Source organism: Opisthorchis viverrini (genome assembly GCF_000715545.1).
Source record: "Opisthorchis viverrini unplaced genomic scaffold opera_v5_145, whole genome shotgun sequence".
Classification (NCBI taxonomy): Eukaryota; Metazoa; Platyhelminthes; class Trematoda; order Opisthorchiida; family Opisthorchiidae; genus Opisthorchis; species Opisthorchis viverrini.
Window position 1 is genome coordinate 24,867 of NW_008751802.1, and position 22,803 is coordinate 47,669.

Consider the following 22,803-nt stretch of genomic DNA (forward strand, 5'->3'; position numbering starts at 1 on the left):
TAGAAGGATTAGAAGAAAACAGTGTGGTGGACTAAACCTGTTTTCCGCGATTGAATACCCTAATAATCCGTCGCAGCTCGTATGGCAGAGTTCAATACAGCATCCAGAAAAAGGAAATCATGTTCAAAGCTCAATATGTCAAAAGAGTTAGGTCACCATCACGAACTGAAGTGGAGGGTGAGTAGCTGCCAACCAGAAGTAAGTTGGTGGATTGTTTCTTCCTTACGTAGAGGACTAACAAATGTTTCTTGTGTACTGGGTAAACTTCACAGGTTACATTGCTCTTTGTATAAGACGTGCTGAGTAGCCACTCTGCGCAGACACTTGTTTCAGGGACTCGAGTTCTAGTGGTAAAAAGTCACCAAAACAGATCTTTATTGCCTTCTCAGTGAGACATCTGATGGGAATTCTAATCAGTTTTGATGGGGCAAGGCTCTCGAGCTGTCAGTGTCCAGTCCGGATATGTTTATTGTGTGCTTTTCGCTACATTCTATTCGCTAGTTGAGTTGTTTGCTGAAATTCCCTCTCCTTATACGAGCATACGAAAATCTACGACACCTATGAGTCTGCTACGACATAGAGGAACTGACATTTAAGCGAGTTGAGTTGAAAACACGCATTCAAGTCTGCATCGTTATCTGATATAATGAATATGTCATCAAAGTATCTTCAGCCGGAAGCGGATCATTAGCGAATCGCTTCAGCATATTGTTTTCTAATTTTCTTTTACATATATGCACCAGAATAGTATCTGCCGTAAATCCCACACACTCCATCTTTTATATCATTGGATTCCTTCGCTCAGTAGGAATAAAATGCTTCGTGTTCTGAACGAGCTTTTTTAATTAATCACGTTACCTCTGATGGTATGCTGAAGGGTGGTGATTGAAGCGTACACGCTGATAGTATGAGGAGATTTAGCGTTTTTGTCAATCCTAGCTCCCATTCTTCACGTGAAATCAGTCTGTGCTGAAAGGTCGAGGTGCATTGTACGGATGCCCCACTCTTGCTGGGTACCACCAGCAGTGTGCATCTCACGAACTTTCTGGGAGATTCAAACTCGCAACCTTTTGGCTGGTAGTTGAAGACTAAACTGTTCGGTTACGAGCTACTGATCGACAGTGTGATAAGAATGTAACTCACGGAATTCGTATCACATGTTGGCTGACTCGTCGAGGGTCAGTTTCTGTTTCCGAAATCTTATACTAACGATTTATAAGTAGCTTGGAGACAAGGCAATTCACACGTCGCGTAAGCCTACCATCTGGGAAATCCCCACTCTACGGGTCGATCGATACACGAATTCCATGACTGAATGGTGAATTGTTCTATATTTCGTTCACGTCCATGTAAATCACACTGCTGGCCAGCAGCTCATGGCCGAACGATTTAGGCTTCAACTACTATTCGGAAGTTTGAGTGATTGAATACCCTTGGGGGTACGCACTACTGGTGACTCCCAATAAGAATGAAGTAGCTATATGATCTGATATGGAAAGTTTAGAGTCAAAACAGCGTGACGGAATGAGACGTTATAATCCGACATTTTGGTTGCCGTGGGCAACCTTTTTACGATTTTTCCAATCGGTTGACTACGGGATAAGCTAAGTGTTATTTGGGTTCACTATCTTACCTTCCTCCACGAATTCCGATTGAGTTCAACAAAAACTTGAACTTGGTCCAGCCATTATGCTCCGCGCATTTGAGCCAGGTCATCAAATCAACTTCAGTCGTGCGCGTATACTCCAGTCAGGATTCCAGTCACACGTTCAACCAGCATGCTCCTAAGCACTAGAGATCAACACAATCGAATTGCCTCAACCATTGTGATAGAGCCAACATCCCGCCAATCCGGTTTGGACTTATTGCGCACAATGATGGGCACAGTGGCTGGAGGTCACACCAAGCACAAAAACAGAGGCACCTCCTAGCCAAAGGATACAATCACGCGTATACGCACACAGGGTTTAACATACACCCATACGCTGGTCTTATCTGATTGCCAACTGATTGTAATGGCAATCAAATCATGAGTGTATATATGCATGTTTGCTATAAAAAAACGATCCTAATTTGAAGGCGTGATACGAACGCATCGCTTATCACATTGTGTTTGAGAAGTTCCAGATGTAATTATTACTGTCCCCGTATAGTGGATTTCATATGATGAAGTTTCTCAAAGCAAAAACAGTTTCTTTGCGGTGTCCTTTCAGCTCTGTAGATTGGCAGCTTGCATAGGTGAGCGGATTCATGTGGTTTTTATGCATGTGTGGTCTCATAAGACGGGACAGTGGATTCAGTGTTTCATTGTATAATTACTCAGAGTCGAGTTTTCTAATCGATGTCTTCAACTCGGATCAGTTAGACTATCCCTCACTAGTGATCGGTTTTTGGAGGGACTGTGATACATCGCAGATTGGGGGGTTTCGCTTTTCGTGATTGTATTACATATGCACGTGTGTATTCTACTCCAAGTAACCCCGTCACCATCCCGATGTGGCTGTGTGTTCAAGTACGGCCAACTTTTTCGCTTAATTTTTGTATTCCCTTTCATTTTTAGTGTGACTCGTTCGCCCGTGTACGCTCACTTCTCGGACACACTTGCAGGTCTTTCAGTCATTCGTGGACATGGACAGGAGGCTCGCTTCCGGCGATTAACTGCAGATCTTTTGGGTCGCCAGCTGCAAGCCGAGTTGGCCAGTTTGGCTGCCGGGTCATGGTTGAATATTCGTCTGCAACTAGTTGCTACGGGCGTCGTAGCTGGCGTCGTCGTCCTCGCCTTGACGGGCCGGACCATTGGGTTCACTCAGGTACACTTCTCCTTGGTGCATTGTTCTCACGACATCACGAAGTTAACCATACCTTGTGCGATAACAAACAGAGTAATATACATGGACGTAACTTACTGCTCATAAGGTTGCTGGAAACTTCGATAGCCGACGACCAGTTTCTCCCTTAGGGCTCATCAGGTAGGCGCAGTCCCTGAGTTTCCGTCAACCTTATGTCCTACTTGAACCCAAAGTGCACGAAATTAGCGAACTACACTCATTTGCTTACGAATTTGGTTTTGACAGGAGACCCATCTGGAATCCAGCTAAATCTCCCGTTTATGTAGTTACGCTGTCGAAGAGTTTTCAACAACATAATGAGTAGTGTACTACGTAAATACAATGTGTCGTCGTACCAACTGAAAAATCAGGCGGTATAGCGCAGCACAATCAGTTGCCTAAGAATATAAACGAGAGATTCAGCTGGTTTCCAGGTGTCTCACGTCAAAACCAAATTGGTCCGCAAATGAGCGTGAGGAATCAAGGTAAATACTAAAGGGATTCTATTCTAGAAATCGTCACTGCAAACAGGATTTTGGTTACAGCATAAAAAACGCTAGGTCGAGTTCAACGATGATAGTAAAGCTGGCACACCGTTTAACGGATTCATCACTTTCGCCGTTGTTCCAAGCTTATCATTATTTCACCTGATCGTTTTGTCTCATAGGTGGCTGCGGCCGGTCTATCTGCAGCCTATGCCCTGAATATTGCTGGTCTAATGACTGGTACCGTGTTTATCGCCACAGAGACCGAAAAAAATCTGATCGCAGTGGAACGATGCCAAGAAATGACAGACGATACACCGATAGAGTCGCCTACAATCCCGATCACAGTCACGGTATGTCCTCCACATTTCTCTTGTTAATTCACTGGTAGCCCTATAGTAGCTTTGTTGATGAAGTGTTAAATCACACAGAATTCGAACTGTACGTCATTGAGCTACAAACATCACTCGTTAGCCGGTTAGCTCGACGAGCTGTCACATTGCTCGCTTTCTGTACTTAGAATTCACAACTCAAAAATATTTTCTTTGCTTCGGGAAACCTGTCATACATCTTCGAGGATTCACACTAACTCTTTCCTTATTCTACCTCTTTTTTACGTGTTCAGGCTCCCGTGCCCGCACACCGCAGACGTGGAGTAAGATGTTCAACACTCCCTGCTGTGAATCCACCCACTCGATTTTCTCTTACCCAGTGGCCATCTGAGGGTCGTGTGGAGTTTGTTGGAGTCTCTTTGGTGTATCGGAAACTCATGCAACGATCCGAACAATCTAAGATCCAAGCTCTGAAGGATGTCAGTTTCGTAGTCCAATCGGGTGAACGACTTGGTATTGTGGGCCGCACGGGCTCGGGCAAAAGCAGTCTTCTGCGAGTACTTATGCGATTGGTTGAGCACCTTCCTGGTCCCCATACGAACAGTCACATTGCTACACAGCGTGGATTCATTGGAGCCAGTGGGAATGTCAGTATTTATGTCAGCTCACTCACGTACCTGCAGCCCTTTATGTTTTTATGAATACTGAAGCATATGGATAGGATGTATCTAAATCGTTCAGCTGTAGCACCCCCTAGATACCTAGCTGCCATGACACCAGAAGCACAAGGGATAAGATACTTCCAGGTTGCTCAAGCCTAGACAGGAAAAGTCGAGAGGCATGGACCTTCCGTTCGGTAAATTCGCACTCTAACCACTGAGCTGTCTCGCCCCCGCATCCTATTTGACCGTTTTCCTTGGGAGGACTTACTAACACTTTCCTTCCGTTCGTAAATTCGCCCTCTAACCACTGAGCTGTCTCGCCCCCGCATCCTATTTGACCGTTTTCCTTGGGAGGACTTACTAACACTTTCTTGCTTTTTTCCAAGACTTGAGGTCTTTGATGTAGTTTCATCAAGTAATCCTTTCCGCGGAACCCATTTTGTGTAAATGCGAATGCATGCGCTCTAGCTGGACACGAGACCTACTCACTTCGACCTTGAAGTTCGAACTTTGTAAAAGCAGCTATTCTCACTTTTGTGAACAGTTGCCAGATGTGTTGTTGCACATGACTAACTGAAATACATCAACGGAAGCAATATTTTTCGGCTTCCCGTCATTAGTCTCTTGCATATAAATAGGTGAATCTAGCCCACTCACTATAGTGATGTTCACGATAGAAAAAGGTGTCAAATTAGATGTTACAAGTGAAAGGAAGAAGGCCTTCGCTGCGGAGTTATTTATTCAGAAATGCCAACTAACAGGTTACAGACCATTGAACAGGGAAGCAAAACTCTAATCTGCATCTTAGTTACAAAAACTGGACACAGATCTTCTCCCGAACGAGTCTTCGTAGAGATTCGTCGCCTCCACTCATTCGTCGGTCAAAACCAAGCAAATGTTACAAAGTGTCCCCACGAATTCCGCAACAGAATTCCATTTTTCAGTCGACGCAAAGCGAAATTCTACGAACAATACATACTACTCGCGTGCCTCCCGATCAGTAGTATCACCGTTACACACCTCCACCCCTTAAAGCTCGTTCGCATGCCGTCGATTTTCATTTCCCTCCGTCAGGTCGGCTTCGGCAGCGGGTCTATTCGGCCGCTCTTCAGGTGTATCATGCCACTTGCGAAGCTGCGTCCCATTCACTACTTTCGATCCCCGACCATCTTGAATGGTATAGACGTTCCCCCGGCGGTCGGTGACTACAAACGGCCCTTGCCATCGGCTGCCTAGCTTCCGCGACCCCAGTCCACTCCTTCCAGGATTCTGGTGATCCTTCCACTTGACCTTCGTGCCTATGGGGAACGTTCGGACCTTTCTACTTGCCGTTTTCTGCCTAGCCCTTTCCTGAACGGCGGTCAAATTTTCTCGAGCTTTCTTTCTTTCTTCCTCTAGCTCCTCCGGAGACAAGCGTGTTGCCGGCCACAACCCAATTTCCTGATCAACCGGAAGGCGCGGATGTCGACCGTACATTAACATAAACGGGGACTTGCCTGTGGTTGACTGCGTGGAAGCACGATGAGCTAACAACACCATTGGCAAGTTCATTTCCCAGTCACCTCCTTTGGCCGCAAGCCACTCCTTGATCGTTCGGTTGTTACGTTCGGTCAGGCCATTTGTTTGCGGGTGGTATGGTGCCGTCCTTAGCCGTCTGATACCCAGCTTCTGCAAGCAATTACGAAACTCTTCGCTCTCGAAGCAAGGCCCCTGATCGGTTAGGATCATTTTTGGCACCCCATGGTTGGCCACAATGTGATGCATTACCACTCCGCTGATCGTCGTCGCCCGCTGATTCGGCACGGCTGCCGCCTCAATCCATCGCGACAGGTGTTCTGTCATCATCACGATGTATTGGTTCCCACTGGTTGTCACCGGAAAGGGGCCCATGACGTCAACTGACCACAACTCGCCGATTTCTGAGACAGGAATGGGTTCCATGGGATGGGTTGCCCCTGTCGTATCCGCTTTCATTAGTTGACAACGCTTACAGGACACCACATAATCCATCACCTCACTTCTCATCCCGGGCCAGTAGGCCCTCTGCCGAAGTAGGTCGTATGTCTTGGTGCACCCTGTATGTGCCATCTCATGGCATTCAACGATGAGATTCCGTCTCAAGACGCGAGGTATCACGGGCAGCACAACATCTGAATCAGTGGCGTTCCAGGAAATTATGCCAGCTTCATTCAGCCTCAGCCGATCAAAGTGACTCTGGAACGCTTCTAATTCCTTGTCTCCCTCTCCGTTCTCAATGTTCCTTCCATCCAACAAGGCGGCTGCAACCTTTTGTAACACCGGATCCTGCCGTTGGAGTTGCACCAACTTTCCGGGATCCAGTTCGACGACGAGGCCATTGGCTCCAATCATGATCTTGGGGACCTCATCTTCAGCCTCTGGCCTTGACAGCCAATCAGCCAAGTGGTTCTCCTTCCCGGGCACGTGCTGGATTGTGAAGTCGTACTCTTGCAACCGGAGTGCCCAGCGTGCGAGCTTCCCGCGAGGATCTCTGGTGGTCCTGATCCACTCCAGGGGTTTGTGATCGGTTTCGACATGAAACCTTTGCCCAAGCAGATATGGTCTCCACTTATCCAGGGCCCAGACGATCGCTAAACATTCCTTCTCAATGGTGGAGTACTTCTGTTCAGCGTTAGTCAGGACGCGACTGGCATATTCGATAACTCCATTCCTCTGCTTTAGGACTGCGCCGATACCGCGATCACTGGCGTCCGTTGCAACAATGAACATCTCTCCGACCCTGGGAAGTTTGAGGGTCAGTTGCTGATCCGACATCCGCGCTTTGACACGCTCAAAAGCTTCATGTGCTTCTCCGGTCCATTCGAATTTCCGATTTTGACCGAGCAAATCGTACAGTGGCGCAGCGATCTTGTTGAAATCCTTAACGAACCGGCTGTAGTATGCTGCTCGTCCAAGAAACTGCCGTAGAGACCGCTTTGAATTGGGAACAGCACAATCCTTGATCTTTGCTAATTTTTCGGGCAGTGGGCTAACTTCTCCCTCACCCACTTTATGCCCCAGCAGTGTCACCGAACTCCGAGCGAGCTGTGTCTTGGCTTCATTTATCCGCAGGCCAGCTTCCCGGATCCGCTCCAACACAGCCTTCAAGTGAACTACGTGCTCTGGTTCCGAATTGCTGTACACAACGATATCGTCTCCGTACACGGCAACATTCTGGAGTCCCTTGGTTACACGAAGCATCAAGCGCCGGAATGTGAATGGTGCCCCGGACAAACCAAACGGCATTCGTCTAAATTGATATTGGATGTCCCCAACCGTAAACGCCGTTTTCTCCCGGTCCTCCTCCTTGATAGGTAGTTGCCAATATCCGGAACGCAAGTCGAACACAGTAAAGTATCGGGAGTGCTGGAGGGAATCGAAAATCTCTGCAACCGAAGGCACAGCCACAACCCGATTTACGGTCAGTTCATTCAAGCGCCGGAAATCCACGCAAAACCTGTATTTTCCGTTCGTCTTCCTTACAAGCACAACTGGGGAATTGTACGCACTGTTGGCTTCTTCGATTATACCATTCTTCAACATCTCCTGAATCTGTCTATGGACCTCCTCCCGTAGATGGAGCGGCAACGGACGGGGGCCATAAGGTCGAAAGCGTTCTGATGACAGAGGAATTTCGTGTTCAATCCACGGGCAGAAGCCAAACGGATCCTCATCGCCCGTAAACAGTTCGGAATATTCCTCAACCACGGCCCGTATTGACGATACATTACAAGACGGAAGTTTTCGGACACACAGCTCCCTCACGACAGTGCCTGGATAACCTTCAAGCTTGATTGCGCCATACTTTGTCACCAGCCTTCCCTGCTTTAGGTCAATCACGGCATCTGTGCCCTTGAGAAAATCAGCTCCCAATATTGTCTGCTCTACGTCTGGGCTGATCAGGAACGCGTGCTGCACGGACTTGTCGCCTAGGCGTATCGAGTGCGTTGACAGTCCGTCAATCTTCAATCGATATCCGCCAACAGCTCTCACGGCTAGCGCGCACGGTCTGTGTTCAGCTTGGTTCCCTCTTTGCCTCAGCGATACGCCTGCTCCGGTATCAATCAAACATAACTCCTTTTTCCCGTCTACCTCGACAATGGCTTGTACGGTAGCTTGTGTCAGTGCGCTAATCGCGACCCACCCAGGAAAAGAGGAGTACTCTAAAGTTTTATTGTGTACAAGCGATCGGTTACGGGGACACTGATTCTTCCAGTGGCCAGGCCTGCCACACATGTAGCACCGGCTGGTTCGAGTGTGCCTCCGCGATTCCGTCTTCACGGCCGCCAGCTGTTCGGTGAGTTGGTCCACCCTGGTCTGCAGTTCCTCCACTGATGCAGCATCCCTGTTCTCCTGCGACTGCAACGTGGCCAGTGGTTCCTCGGGCAGCTCCCGGGCCAGACGCACCAGCTCCTCCACACTCAACTGGCCAGTTGCTCGTGCCAACCGCAACTGGGCACCAAGCGCGGGCTGCACACCTTCGACGAACTGATCCGACAGCAACTGGTGTCGCGACACTCCGTCCAGCGTCGGCAAAGCGCGATCCAACAACTGCTGCAGGCCGGCGAAGAACACGGTCGGGTCAGATCCGGGTGCCATCCTGGCCGTCTTGAACCGCCTCATAGCCTCCTGGCGGTCGGCCGGCGTGTCGAACTCCGCTCAAGGACTTCCAGTCCATCTTCTGAGGGCCTCTTCTGGCCACATGCAGGGCCGCCTTCGCCCGGCCCTTGAGGAGGGTCTTCAGCGCTGCCAACTTACCCCGGTCGGTCTCCAGCCCGGCAGCCTCCGCAACTTCCTCAAAGTCCTCCAGGAAGCTCCGAACATCCCCATCCTCAAAGGGTTGCGGCCATGGGATCTTCATCCTTATCCTGGTCACGGCACCAAATGAAAGGAAGGAGGCCTCGCTGCGGAGTTATTTATTCGGAAATGCCAACTGACCGGTTACAGACAGGGAAGCAAAACTCTAATCTGCATCTTAGTTACAAAAACTGGACACAGATCTTCTCCCGAACGAGTCTTCGTAGAGATTCGTCGCCTCCACTCATTCGTCGGTCAAAACCAAGCAAATGTTACAAAGTGTCCCCACGAATTCCGCAACAGAATTCCATTTTTCAGTCGACGCAAAGCGAAATTCTACGAACAATACATACTACTCGCGTGCCTCCCGATCAGTAGTATCACCGTTACACACCTCCCCCGCTTAAAGCTCGTTCGCATGCCGTCGATTTTCGTTTACCCCCGTCAGGTCGGCTTCGGCAGCGGGTCTGCTCGGCCGCTCTTCAGGTGTATCATCCCATCCTCAAAGGGTTGCGGCCATGGGATCTTCATCCTTATCCTGGTCACGGCACCAAATGAAAGGAAGGAGGCCTCGCTGCGGAGTTATTTATTCGGAAATGCCAACTGACCGGTTACAGACAGGGAAGCAAAACTCTAATCTGCATCTTAGTTACAAAAACTGGACACAGATCTTCTCCCGAACGAGTCTTCGTAGAGATTCGTCGCCTCCACTCATTCGTCGGTCAAAACCAAGCAAATGTTACAAAGTGTCCCCACGAATTCCGCAACAGAATTCCCTTTTTCAGTCGACGCAAAGCGGAATTCTACGAACAACACATACTACTCCCGTGCCTCCCGATCAGTAGTATCACCGTTACACAAGTATCAGACATGTGATCGGGGTGCCTGGGGTCTAGTAGTGAATCTGGGTCACCAAAGTTGATCGGTTGGCCTTGTGATACCCCCTGATCAATGACAACGGGATCGAACTGGTTAGGCCATGTTAAGCAGTGAACTTGAGTGGGACGCCTTGGAACGCAAAAATCAAGCCTGTAAATTCTGACAGTCACAACTTACGTAGTAACCAGCATCCAAACCTTGGATCTACTGCAGAGGCAATCGCTATCAGAATTGTGAGTTCGGAAGCATCTGATCCAAGTTCCTTGCTTACCATGGCCTAACCGGTTCGATCCCGTTGTCATTGATCACACAAGGCTAATCGATTAATCTTCGTGACCCAGAATCACGACTTGACCCTAGACAATCCGATCCTCCACCCCGTCTGTGATTCATTTGGCATTTTATTAAACAACGTTCGTTATGGTGTATTTTCAACCCTTTAATGTTACCTATAATGTTTTCGTCCCTTTTTGATTTCAGGTATATGTGGACGGTGTGGATATCCGTACGGTACCACTATCCGTACTCCGCTCTCGAATTCTGTCTATTTGTCAAGAGCCGTTTCTTTTTTCTGGGACACTTCGGGATAATCTGGATCCCGAAGGGTAGGTGATTGTTACACCCTTGCCTTGTGTACAGCCTGAGTGTACTCTTATCTTATCTCGAAGAGGGTTTTCCGTTGTATTCTGATTTACGAAACTCCTCATGTGCAGCCTTTTCTGGGCTATAGTACATTCCCGGTATGTTAGAAGTCGTGATATTGTTTAATGACTCAGTTTGAACTAGCGGAGGAGGAATGGTGCGCCTGCATAGCATGCCAGATCTACAGAGTTCAAATCCCACTGTGGCCTAATTCTGATAAAAGTGAAACCTGAGTCCAGTGCTTTGTTTGCTGTGGATTGACCTGAGAAACCGCGTCAGCACATAGAGAAGATTGTCCAAACGTCAGGACGAATAAACGCCGTACATTTGTCATTCTCCGTTAGACAACTCATAATCACCCTCTGCTTTGAACCTCAGATAGTGGTTTAAATGGCTCCAGTGGCCACATTTTTGTTTACCGGTTACAAATCAATTGACGGAGCACTCCAATCTAACACCAGTGCTTATGACTACATCTACGTTTTACTGCTGGCTATAGGAGGCTTAGTCATCCATTGGAGACAATAGCTTTTACATAGGAACGCAACTGAGTCGTGTCGTGAAAAAATGTGCGACGAATCAGCAGAATGTAATGAAAACAGACCATAATGTAATCCGGGAATACCCATCCGAACCCACACTGTCCACTAACCTCAAAAGAATATACACTTGGAAAATCTTTGAAGTGTTGTGCTTATAGGGGCCAGTTTACGTAATTTGAATAATTGTCCCTTGCTGGTCTACAACAAAAACACTGATCGCCACCGGTCCAATGACAATGGAATCGGTACGAATCTCAAAAGTACTTCACTGATATTGTCACACACTCGCAGTAACTGATAGCTGTGCCAATCACTACCCTCGGTTTTTTAGCGACTTAGCCCTGATGAAGTCACTTTGATTGATGTTGGACCATTTGTAGCTAGAATACCGAACTTAGAACACGAATCAACGACTATCTGTACTTTCCGGTAAATGTCTTTTGTGGCAATTTTGGTAAGCTTCACAAATGACATGTTACAGAGTTGAAAACTTGATACATGCCCCTCTTACAACTTCACTGTGAGGAGTTTCTTTTGTCTTGTCCTATCGTTCCAGGATTATTCCAAATGCAGTGCTACACCAAGTCCTTTTTAATTGCCAGCTGGCTACAACCGTTGAAGAGGCGAATACTTGGCTGGAGAGAGATGTCGGAGAAGCGGGGCGAGATATATCTGCTGGTCAACGGCAGCTGATCTGTCTGGCTCGTGCTTTGCTTCGTCAACCACGACCCCAAATTATATGCTTGGATGAAGCCACAGCTGCTGTAGACTACAAATCGGAGGAAGCTATTCATGTATGTTTTAAGAATTTGTTTGCCAATGCCCGTTGCGATGCAGCTGGTAGCCTGAAGAAAAGTAGAGAGAAAACTCTGTGGCGACAAACACTCGCGGGAGACTAAAGTGAAGTTAAAAGTAACCTCCGGTGTACCGCCCGTAGGCTACCACATATTTCATCTGGTATGATATTCAAGATATATCGAAGCATTTTTTTCAAATAGCACTATTTTGATATCCTGAACGTCGTTCCTACCGAATCATGAGGCGGACTATGCGCTTTATCTTCAGTTGAAGAATGTTACAAACACGAGATTCAGCTGAGGCAATATGTCTAAACATAGGTAGTCTAGGTAGTTTACTGACTGTTGTTCAGGTGGCATTTAATCTGTTCACCGATCTTGGTTCGTAAACTTTTCGTCCCCCATGCGAGGAGGCATCGTCAGTGCACGGTTGGGTGGAGAGTTCCTCCACTTCTGCTCGTGTTTGTAGCGCTCATAAATAGGATTCAGTAGCTGCACCATGTTTAACGCTCCTTCGGACACCCGGAGATGCACAAAGAAACCATACCAATACGATCTATTGCGTCCCTCATCATTGACAATAATACACCGGTAATGGTTGCTGGTAGGCAACTGCTGAGATTGAATCATTCCCCGGGACTTCTTCTAAATGAACTGGAAAGGTTGACTTATCTTAGCAGTGGATCTCAGTACTCTGACAGCAATGCAAAACAACATTTGAACAAACTGGAAGAAGTGAAAATAGAGGAGGACGAAACAATGGTATTAATCTGTGTGAACTCATTGTTCATATCTGTGGACTCCAATTCCGCAAAGTAAACTGCGGTGGAGCTATCGACTAGCAGTGAATGGAAAAGCAGTGTATTACGGCGAACAAATGAATTATGGAACACCTTTATTCGGCGACATTAGATTTACAGTGGAGGTAGAGAATAACGGGGAACTGGGGTTCTTTGACGTACTTATCACCAGACTGACACATCAACAACTACAAACTGAGGTCTGCATGAAATTGAATCACAAAGATCAGAACGTAAGCCACCATCGTAGTCATCTGAGCTGCCACAGGCACAGCTGCTTTGAGACACATCGCAACGCCACGGAATCCTAAGCTAAAGAATAAAATCCGTAAACAAATCTCCCAGAGAAATGACTATCCGGGGATCATCGGTTGGAGATCATTCAACTCAACAGACATTAGAGACATTACTGAAATAAATCTTAAAAAATTTAATAGAGCGTCAGATCGCTTGGATACAATCCGATGAACACACTTTGGAAAGTAGTATCGGATCCAAAGTAAAAACTGGGATCAGAAGCACCATTGTACACAAAATCCAATGCACGTTCCATGCCAAACACCTTGGACAAACAGGAAGAAAGCTATGAACAAGAAACTTGCGCCAAGTGGCATACACACAAAGATGTGGAAGAACACGGATTCAGCTGGAACAAGGTCCATATACTAAACCAAGCAAGAACAAAGAACGATAGCGAATTCATGGAAGCGTGGTGCCTAACTTCGGAAGCTCAAAGGTGAACAAGAAGCAAGAGAGAAGACCATTACAGCTATCAAGAGGATTAGAAAAACCCACCGATTAGTCGAACACACCCGAGCCGAATATTGATCGATAATCCGGGAGACCTAGCAGAGTAAGACATGGAAGTAGTATCACACAGAAGGGTATTTAGGAGCCGATCTGGATCCAGAAAAGAATACCTCAACGGCGAAAACAAACGGAATAAAGAACTACTGAAGTGGAAGTATTCAATGAACCGACCAGGTGCAAGATGACCAGACCGCAACGCAGCACAGATTCCGAACAGACCAAAAATATTTGCGTACTAGTTAATCCCTGGATAACCAAACCCGTTACAGATATTTTGCACCTTATAAGACTATAAATACAAACAGAATTGGGGAAATTACCCGCTCAAACACTCACTGATGATGTTTCCTCGCATGGTGACGAACAATTTGCGTACCAGTTGCCAAGCTCGTAGATCAACTGCCAGCCGATGAATAATCAGATTTTAGCTGAGATTTAGTTGAGTCTTCCATCATAACCAAGCTACTTTGCAAATGAGTGTTGTTGCCACCTACGTTCCGTTCAGTGTTCAACTTAGAACTAAGGTTAATGAAAATACTGAAACTAGGCCTATCCAACGAGCCTCAAGAAGGGCGAAGCCGTTAGCGGGTTGTCCGAAATTTTCATCGTCCTTATAGTTACTGCTATGAAGGGTACATCTTCGTTGCAGTGAACCGATTAAGGTTTCGGAAAAGTTAAACATAATAGAATACTTTCAGAAACTTTTGATGGTCATCAAGTTCAATGTTTAGAACGATGTGATGGGAAGCAATTGCTACTTGGAAGGTTGTCTTGAGAAATCGCTTGTATGTAGTCACACAGTTGGGTTTTCCTTTTTACTATATTCCTTTCATGACACTTTGGCACAAGAATATCGGTTTTCGTAAACTGTCAAGATAAAAATATGAAGTTTTTTTCTAAAGTGGGCCGGAGAGCAGTCAACTCATCTGGAACTTATTCATGTTTCTCGATGCCATTTTCAACTTCATCATCTCATTGTGGCGCCGCACTGTTAACCCTGTCATTCCATGGAAGAATTTCTGCGCCTATTAGCTCTTGAGGCATTAACAGCTCAGTCACCAAAATATATTCGTCCAATCTGGCACCAACCGAAATAGTTCTGGGTGATTCATAAGACTCCTAACGCACAATGACAATCTCCGTAGCCGTCATTCCTGATGCAGACGGACATGAGACTGTTGTCCCAAAAAACGGCTGAAAATTCCCTCCTCGGTTGCATTCTGTCTAATTTTGGTTATCCTAAACAGCGTACCTTTCGTAATCATGTCAGGAATCATTCCAACCGCTTCTTACTTCCGACGACAATTTCTGGCAATTCAGTTACCAGCTTTTACAATCTTCATATTGAATGGCTGTGTTTATCAGTCGTAATTCTGTGCTGTCATATCCAAACAGAGAAGACAGCGTTTTTCGCTATCTTTGTAACACCTCACTCATCGAATAGAGTCGGACCTTGTTCGGTCCGTCGACAGTATCTTTTCAGTGGGTTTGTAGTTTGAATGGTGCAACAGGCACAAAATTAGCTTCGTTTAACGGCGTTTGTCTTTTGGGATTCAGTACCGGATAAAGAATAAGGTTTTCTATATGCATACTAACAGGATGTACTTGATCGCGAATTTGAGGGAACAACTTTGCTGTTGATTGCTCATCGCCTATCCTCTGTGAAACGCCTGTGTTCGCGGGTGCTCGTTATGGACTCTGGCCAAATTGTCGCGGAGGGTGATCCAGAACGACTGCTTGCAAATGGACGCATTCAAATTGAATCTGCAGAAAACACAGATCTGATCCGGTTGTGAAAGTTCGTAGTTTACGTATTTTTGAACTGCTTCCCGTTGATTGCGTCCCTATTCGTCTTCAGACTGTATTTCTTTGATAAACTAATATTTTGTCTGTTAATTCAGACTTCTGATTACACCTGTTTGGATGTATTATAATCACAGTGAGTTAGAATTAGGGGACTTTATTTCAGATTTCTAGAACATCTATGATTATCACATTGATGCAGGCAATACCCAACACTGGATTCGACGACTCTGATTCTGTTCAACCGTCAGCCCTTAACAACTCACCGCATACATAGCTTGTGAGGTCGCGCTCATTCGGTGTTCATGGTAGGAGAAACTGATCGGAAAGTTCACGTTCCGAAACCACTGCTAGCCTTCCGGTCGCCCTCGCCTAGGCCTGGTATTGCGTCAACCCTGCTGGTCCTTCGGGTAACTACATATCGAACAGGTACCACAGCTGAACGAATTAATCACTAATCGGGACCATTCAATGTCTCAGACGCTATTCACTGTAGGTTAGCAATGTGACATTAGATATGGAATAACTACTGGAGTGGTTACAAGATTAAAATGGAGTAAAATAACCACTCGAGTATACAGGTCTACGGGCGTGATGTGCATGCTACTGGCGCGAACTTTGAGTAGTCTGGGCCTTTCTTGGTTTAAAATATGTTTCTAGTTAACTGACGTGCTTGAATTTATTAGTTTACTCGTCCGCACTCCCCCACTGTTCAAATGGCGCGCCATAAAAGCCCAGGATCACACTTAATTTCCGAAAGTTTATGCTGTTGCGATTCGTTCGTATTCAATGGCAGCTCCGCATTCTATCGGCTTCTTACAAGGGCACAAATATTCTCCATTCAAGGCTCTCTTTGTAGCTTTTCAGTTGTGACTTAGTGACGATAACTGAGAATTGACATTCTCCAGTGTAAGATAGTCGTGATGCAGTGTAGTAACACGAACAAACCATATAGTTTGGAACAATATGGACCCCTCAGACATTAATCACCTGATTGCCTACACGGATAAAATATGTATACCAAACAAAGTTGCACACTGATGTTTAGATAGATGTGTGGCCAACTTTCAAGCGAATTAACTCTTTACCAAAGTTACCAGGCTCACCAGCTGGCAAAAAGGGTCGTTGAAGTTAATGAGTGAGGGTACTACTAAAATAGTTGGTGCTATTCCTCATTTGAAAAGTTCTGCAAACTGTACTCGGAAATGTGGTATTCATTCCAAAAAACTCATCAATGTGGCAAACACAGTACTCAAACTGATTGACTACGTAAGTTATTTTATCGTAGAGGCAAGGTTTAGGCCGAGTGTTCACCATTCTGTTGAGGGCATTGCTCGAGATGCGAGCACCGGTTTGGAACACCTCTGCTGACTAAGCATGGTTAAAGTATTATAGTAACCATGCACCGAAGTTGCGCCAAAGCAAAACGGTACTTCTCCCTAAGGATCCATGCTTTTGGTTGGTAAAGGCAAGAATGTGTTTGCTTACATGGCCCGGCACCTGATGTACTTGGAACTCCATCGTTCTGCACGGGCACACGCGGAAAGCGTTAATTTGCGAATTATCAGCCAATGACCCAGAAAACTACCTGATTTGAAGTCATTTGTTTGATTCGCTATTGGGGCTTCATCCACTGGTCAGTGAACCTCTAAAACAATAAGTGAACCCGGTTGGGAGGCACTAACCTGGACGAAACGTATCGCTCGCAGGTTCCGACTGGCTTCTGCGAGAAAACGCGGCATCTAAGGTTAAGGACATCCCATCCTTCGATAGAAATTATGTTTCTGAACCTGACACCATAGAATGATATCAGTAAATTAGAGGAGCACCGGCTATCCGTTACTCAGCACAAACACTGTGCTGCAACTGGATCTCAGCTGAAGTATTTCGACATCCATCCACCAAATCTCATATCATTCACCATTACATAGGTCGCCAAATATCAGCAAAGCGAATCGGTCTGAGTGAAGACTTGAGTCAGTCAACTGCGCTTGTGTCTAACAAAGATCACTCCAACAAGTCGACACCACATGCTGTAGATTAGGCATGGTGTGGACACAGAAGCAGCAATTAATACCATGATCTGCTGGTCCATTAACCGGTGTCCTTAGCCTGCTAAGGCTGCCACCAACGAGAGATGAAGACCCGGAGTGTATGCTCTGAAGATTTAGAAGCACAGCCCTACCTGGGCAAATTGCAAAACAAGAATATTTTATCAGCCATAACTCCCCTTTGGTGCACATTTGCAATGCCGCTAGAAGGAAATACGAAGGCTAAAATACTGTTAGGTTGCCCAAGCCTAGGCAGGAGCAGTCGAGATGTTGGGTCTGAACCACAGACCTTCCGGTCAGTAAGTTCGCGCTTTAACCACTGATAGGATACAGCAAAGTATATCTGAACAGCTATATCAACGTCATATTTTGTGCCCTGTTCAACGGCAATGCCACTGTTAGCAAAACTAGATACCGGTCGCATTTCAGAGCCGGATTTCTCAGCCACCACGTCATCGAGAAAAAAGTCAAAATGGTACAAGAATGTATGGATAGAACATATATTATATACAGAATGTCAACTGTCACTCGTCCACAATTTGATGGTTTTGTCTCCCTCCAACGAGGCCGACGCAATCATATTCATTTGCGGATGGCAAGCCGTGCAGAGAACAACATCTGAAGGTGAAAACAGGTGTAAAGCAAGACCACTGAAGTACCAGTATGACCTTCGAGCTTTTGAACCACTTCTTTCGTCTGCAAGTCCCACAGATATACCATATTGTCTTCAGACCCTGCAACAATCCACTTGGACGGATCAGCATATAAAACAGGAAGAACTTACCTTCCCTCCGGTGACAGAGAAGTTAGCGAAGATGCAGTATTTTTCGTTTTTGTGACCACTGTAAACTTTAAGGCACCTTCCCTTACTGTAATCCCAAAGCTTAAGGCAGCTACAAGTAGCATATCATTACCATGAGTTTATCGCGATTACCTATCTAATGTGGCGGCGAGAATATATTTTCCGTTCGGAGAAAACTTCACAAATGATACCGGAGGGTTGTCGTCATCTAGATAAGGGAATGATGTTAATGTCATCACATTAACTGACCGATAAGAGTTTTTAGACACTGTCCAGATCCAGTATCCCAAATTCGGCTAAACGAGTGTGAAACATTAAAACTTGCGCACAACTCACCAAAGTCCATCATAACTACTAGAAGCAATTAGTGCGCCATCACGGTTGAAATGTACCTGAGAAAGCATTAGCAACGTAAAATCGTCACCTTACAGCAGTAACTGGGTCTGAGTGGGCAGGTAAAGTGCGTATACACCGGCCCGTTTTCACATCCCACAGTTTTACGCTCTCGTCAAACTGTACATTGTAAAGTGTGAAGGCAGCACAACAGAGACGTACCGAACCGGAAACTATCAGATTGGACTGTGGATTAAAGTTACAACAAAACACGTAGTTGCTATGCCCCTTGAGGGTCTTCAGGCACTTCCCTGTGCCCAGATCCCACAACTTCAGAGTTTTGTCATCCGATGAACTGCACAGGAACCGTGAATCGTATGACCATGAAACGTCAGATATTCCCTAAACAGATGGTAGGTTTTCACAAACATCTTTTTAGTTGCGAACGTATTACCAATTTGTGTCCACTGATGGATTTCTCAAAATTTCCATCATAAGCATTCCATATCTTTATGAGCTTGTCCGCTGCTGCAGTGGGATTACATCGAGGGTTGAAACAGGTGAAACTTACAGGAACTAGCAAGCCACTGGCCGTTCTCACTGAATTTCACTGATGATACTGACTTCGTGTGCCCGGAGAGTGTATATTTCAACACATAACTCGGCCCCTAGAACTAATAGGATTGTCAGGCTACAGCATTACCACAGGACTCGTCATCGATACCAAGGAAGGTCCTGAAACAAAATCATACAGAGCACAATTGATTACTAATATAAAGTATGAGAGGATTATTCATAGGAATCAGCTCACTTAGTTGTGGCCTTTCAATGGGTGGTCGTCATTCAAATCAGGAGGACTTTGCAAATATATGAATAAGAAGTCTGGATAGCGGTGGCAGTAGACCACCGATGCACCGCTATCATCCATCCGCTCCTTAATAACGCCCTCGTGCCTCCTCCCGTTGGCATGACAGCTGGGCACCGAAAGGGTGCTACAGCTGAACAGTTTGATTTTTTTCGTTCAACAAACCAACGACCATACACTGATTAAATCCTGTCTACCCATATGAACTACCGCACTCCCAACACCGCCATCATCATCAGAGACAGCAGCACCATTGTTGACACTCATACTTCACTGTTGTACAACCAAGTTCACTTTATTATACTCAAATACCTTAAGTGAAAAGAAAAGAGTGGGTGAGGGAGGGAGGGTCGTGGCCCAGTGATATACCTTCTTGACGCTACAAGTGATGCAAGTTGGCAAAATTCATTCGGGCCACTGATATTCGTGCACTGACTTCAGCAGACAGTTCTGTCATAGCTAACACAACCAACGAGACGTTCACAACCTACTGCGCATCACCTTAAGTAGCAGGCGGCATGTTCAAGCATTGAATGTTCTGAGGGATGAGTTTGCACCTTGAAGGTACAAGGCGCATGCTGAAGATTGGTATGATGGTGGTCAGTTTATTCAACAGAGCCTGTGCTTGGACAGCGATCTAATTAACTAATCAATCAGTACCCATGTACCATGGGTACTTTGGTTCGATCACCTAAAAGTGGAAGAGCATGGGACATACAGTCAAGCATCAGAGACGATTACATTCTTAGTTAGCTCTGAAACTGGGAAGCCACACATCAAACGCAATAGCTTTGATCACGAGTGCCACTGATTGAGCGATTGGGTCATTTATGCCAGTGTCACTAACCAATGGTGAGTGCCGGATTCCCCATCCAGGGAGACAGTAATTGCCGACCCGCCTATGTTTACTGGGTGGTGTCTCCATGCTTCTTTGCGAGGTCATACGTTGTTCACCTCATGACCATTCTCACTCAGTTGGACGAAAAGAGCTCCACGAGACAGACGATATTCTGGCATGTTGAGTACATGTCCTAGCCAGCATAACCTACAAAGCGTATCGAAGAGGACCGAGCAGATCTGGATAGAAAGCTACTGGAAACTCAGAGTCATGTGAGCGACAAAAATTAATTGGAGGATGAATGGAGGCGAGTTAAAGAAGCAATGCTGTTAGTTCTCAGAACCGTTTGTCCAGCCCATCTGGTGGCCCAGGATATACCTTCTTGACGCTACAAGTGATGCAAGTTGGCAAAATTCATTCGGGCCACTGATATTCGTGCACTGACTTCAGCAGACAGTTCTGTCATAGCTAACACAACCAACGAGACGTTCACAACCTACTGCGCATCACCTTAAGTAGCAGGCGGCATGTTCAAGCATTGAATGTTCTGAGGGATGAGTTTGCACCTTGAAGGTACAAGGCGCATGCTGAAGATTGGTATGATGGTGGTCAGTTTATTCAACAGAGCCTGTGCTTGGACAGCGATCTAATTAACTAATCAATCAGTACCCATGTACCATGGGTACTTTGGTTCGATCACCTAAAAGTGGAAGAGCATGGGACATACAGTCAAGCATCAGAGACGATTACATTCTTAGTTAGCTCTGAAACTGGGAAGCCACACATCAAACGCAATAGCTTTGATCACGAGTGCCACTGATTGAGCGATTGGGTCATTTATGCCAGTGTCACTAACCAATGGTGAGTGCCGGATTCCCCATCCAGGGAGACAGTAATTGCCGACCCGCCTATGTTTACTGGGTGGTGTCTCCATGCTTCTTTGCGAGGTCATACGTTGTTCACCTCATGACCATTCTCACTCAGTTGGACGAAAAGAGCTCCACGAGACAGACGATATTCTGGCATGTTGAGTACATGTCCTAGCCAGCATAACCTACAAAGCGTATCGAAGAGGACCGAGCAGATCTGGATAGAAAGCTACTGGAAACTCAGAGTCATGTGAGCGACAAAAATTAATTGGAGGATGAATGGAGGCGAGTTAAAGAAGCAATGCTGTTAGTTCTCAGAACCGTTTGTCCAGCCCATCTGACTCGACTCAATGAACATTGGATGTCTTCGAGATCAATAGATCTTATTGTGCCGCTATGATGACGCACACAGGTCCCTCAAACATCAGATAATCAGAAGCTTGAAGAACGACAGAGAACGCCGGTGGGTTTCGAAGGCCCAGGAGATGAATGCTTTAGCTGCAGGCAACAACCTCGCCCTGTTTCAATTGATATGATCAACGGATCAAAACAAGGCAAGTGTCAATGAGACAATATGCGAAAAAGACGGAACAGCAATCCACTCCCTGAATCGCCGTCTTGAGAGGTGGGCTGAGCACTTCCAAGAACGGTTCACCCAGTCTCATTCACACAACCGCTGGAAGAATCAAGCGTGCCCGAACGGAACATTGACACCAACCCACGATTAGCAACTGAAATCCAGCGACAAGTCACCTGGCCCGGATGGGCTACACCCCGCGCTCTTCAAAGAAGGTGGCGAGGACGTGGTGAACAGTCTGACAACCATATTGCATAAGATTTGGAACCGCCATCCCAGTTTTCAAATAGGGCGCAAAACACCATGCGAAAACTATCAAGGTATCGGCCTGGTATCGGTCACATCTAGGGTATTCTCTGGCATTATTTTGAGCAGATTGATGGATTATCGGGAGCGGCAGATTCGTGAGAAGCAAGCTAGGTTTCGCCCCGGTCGAGGATGCATCGACAATATCTTCGCCTTGAGACAAATTCTCGAACGGCGCCACTCCTTCAGTCGTTTTTCTGGACTTGAAAGCTGCTTTTGATCCTGCCGATCGTCAGAAACTTTGGCAGTGTCTGACAATCAGTGTCCCTTCCAATTTCTCTCCCTTATGAGGGCACTGTTTGCAAACTCCTGTCGGCGCATACGAGTATATGAAAAGCTTTTGTTCACAACGTTCAGTGGTGTAAGACAAGGCTGTCCTCTTTCCCCTTTCCTCTTCAACTTTGTTATTGATATGCTGTTTGAAATTTCTCTGGCTACCTCTGAAACCTCGGAAATCGAAATGCATCCAGGACGTTCCCTCACAGACATTGAGTATGCGGACGGTATTGCTCTCCTTGGCTCAGATTGTCATCATCATCATTGTCAGCTGTAAGGAAACCTCGGAAAATGCATCCAGGACGTTCCCTCACAGACATTGAGTATGCGGACGGTATTGCTCTCCTTGGCTCAGATTGTCATCATCATATCATCAAGCTGTAAGAACCGCGTACTCATCGTACAGTGGTTGTAGCTGCCGCAGTTTCGTTCACCGATGATTTGGGGGGGTAGGTAGCTGCGCATTGCACGCGCGAGCTGGTAAATTGGTG

General features: G+C 46.3%; 2 protein-coding genes across 2 annotated transcripts; one reads left to right on the forward strand and one right to left on the reverse strand.

The window, feature by feature from the left end:
• Positions 1-9,251: 9,251 nt before the first annotated feature.
• On the forward strand, positions 9,252-15,443 carry T265_06759 (hypothetical protein; the record flags this gene model as incomplete). Its single annotated transcript, XM_009172112.1, has 4 exons — positions 9,252-9,482; positions 10,482-10,606; positions 11,742-11,979; positions 15,191-15,443. The coding sequence occupies 4 exons, from the start codon at positions 9,252-9,254 to the stop codon at positions 15,386-15,388; spliced, it is 792 nt and encodes a 263-aa protein (XP_009170376.1).
• Positions 15,444-17,824: 2,381 nt separating this feature from the next.
• Positions 17,825-19,903, reverse strand: T265_06760 (hypothetical protein; the record flags this gene model as incomplete). Its single annotated transcript, XM_009172113.1, has 4 exons — positions 17,825-18,983; positions 19,036-19,181; positions 19,285-19,316; positions 19,830-19,903. 4 exons carry the CDS (start codon positions 19,901-19,903, stop codon positions 18,669-18,671), a joined length of 567 nt encoding a protein of 188 aa, XP_009170377.1.
• Between the last annotated feature and the right edge of the window lie 2,900 nt (positions 19,904-22,803).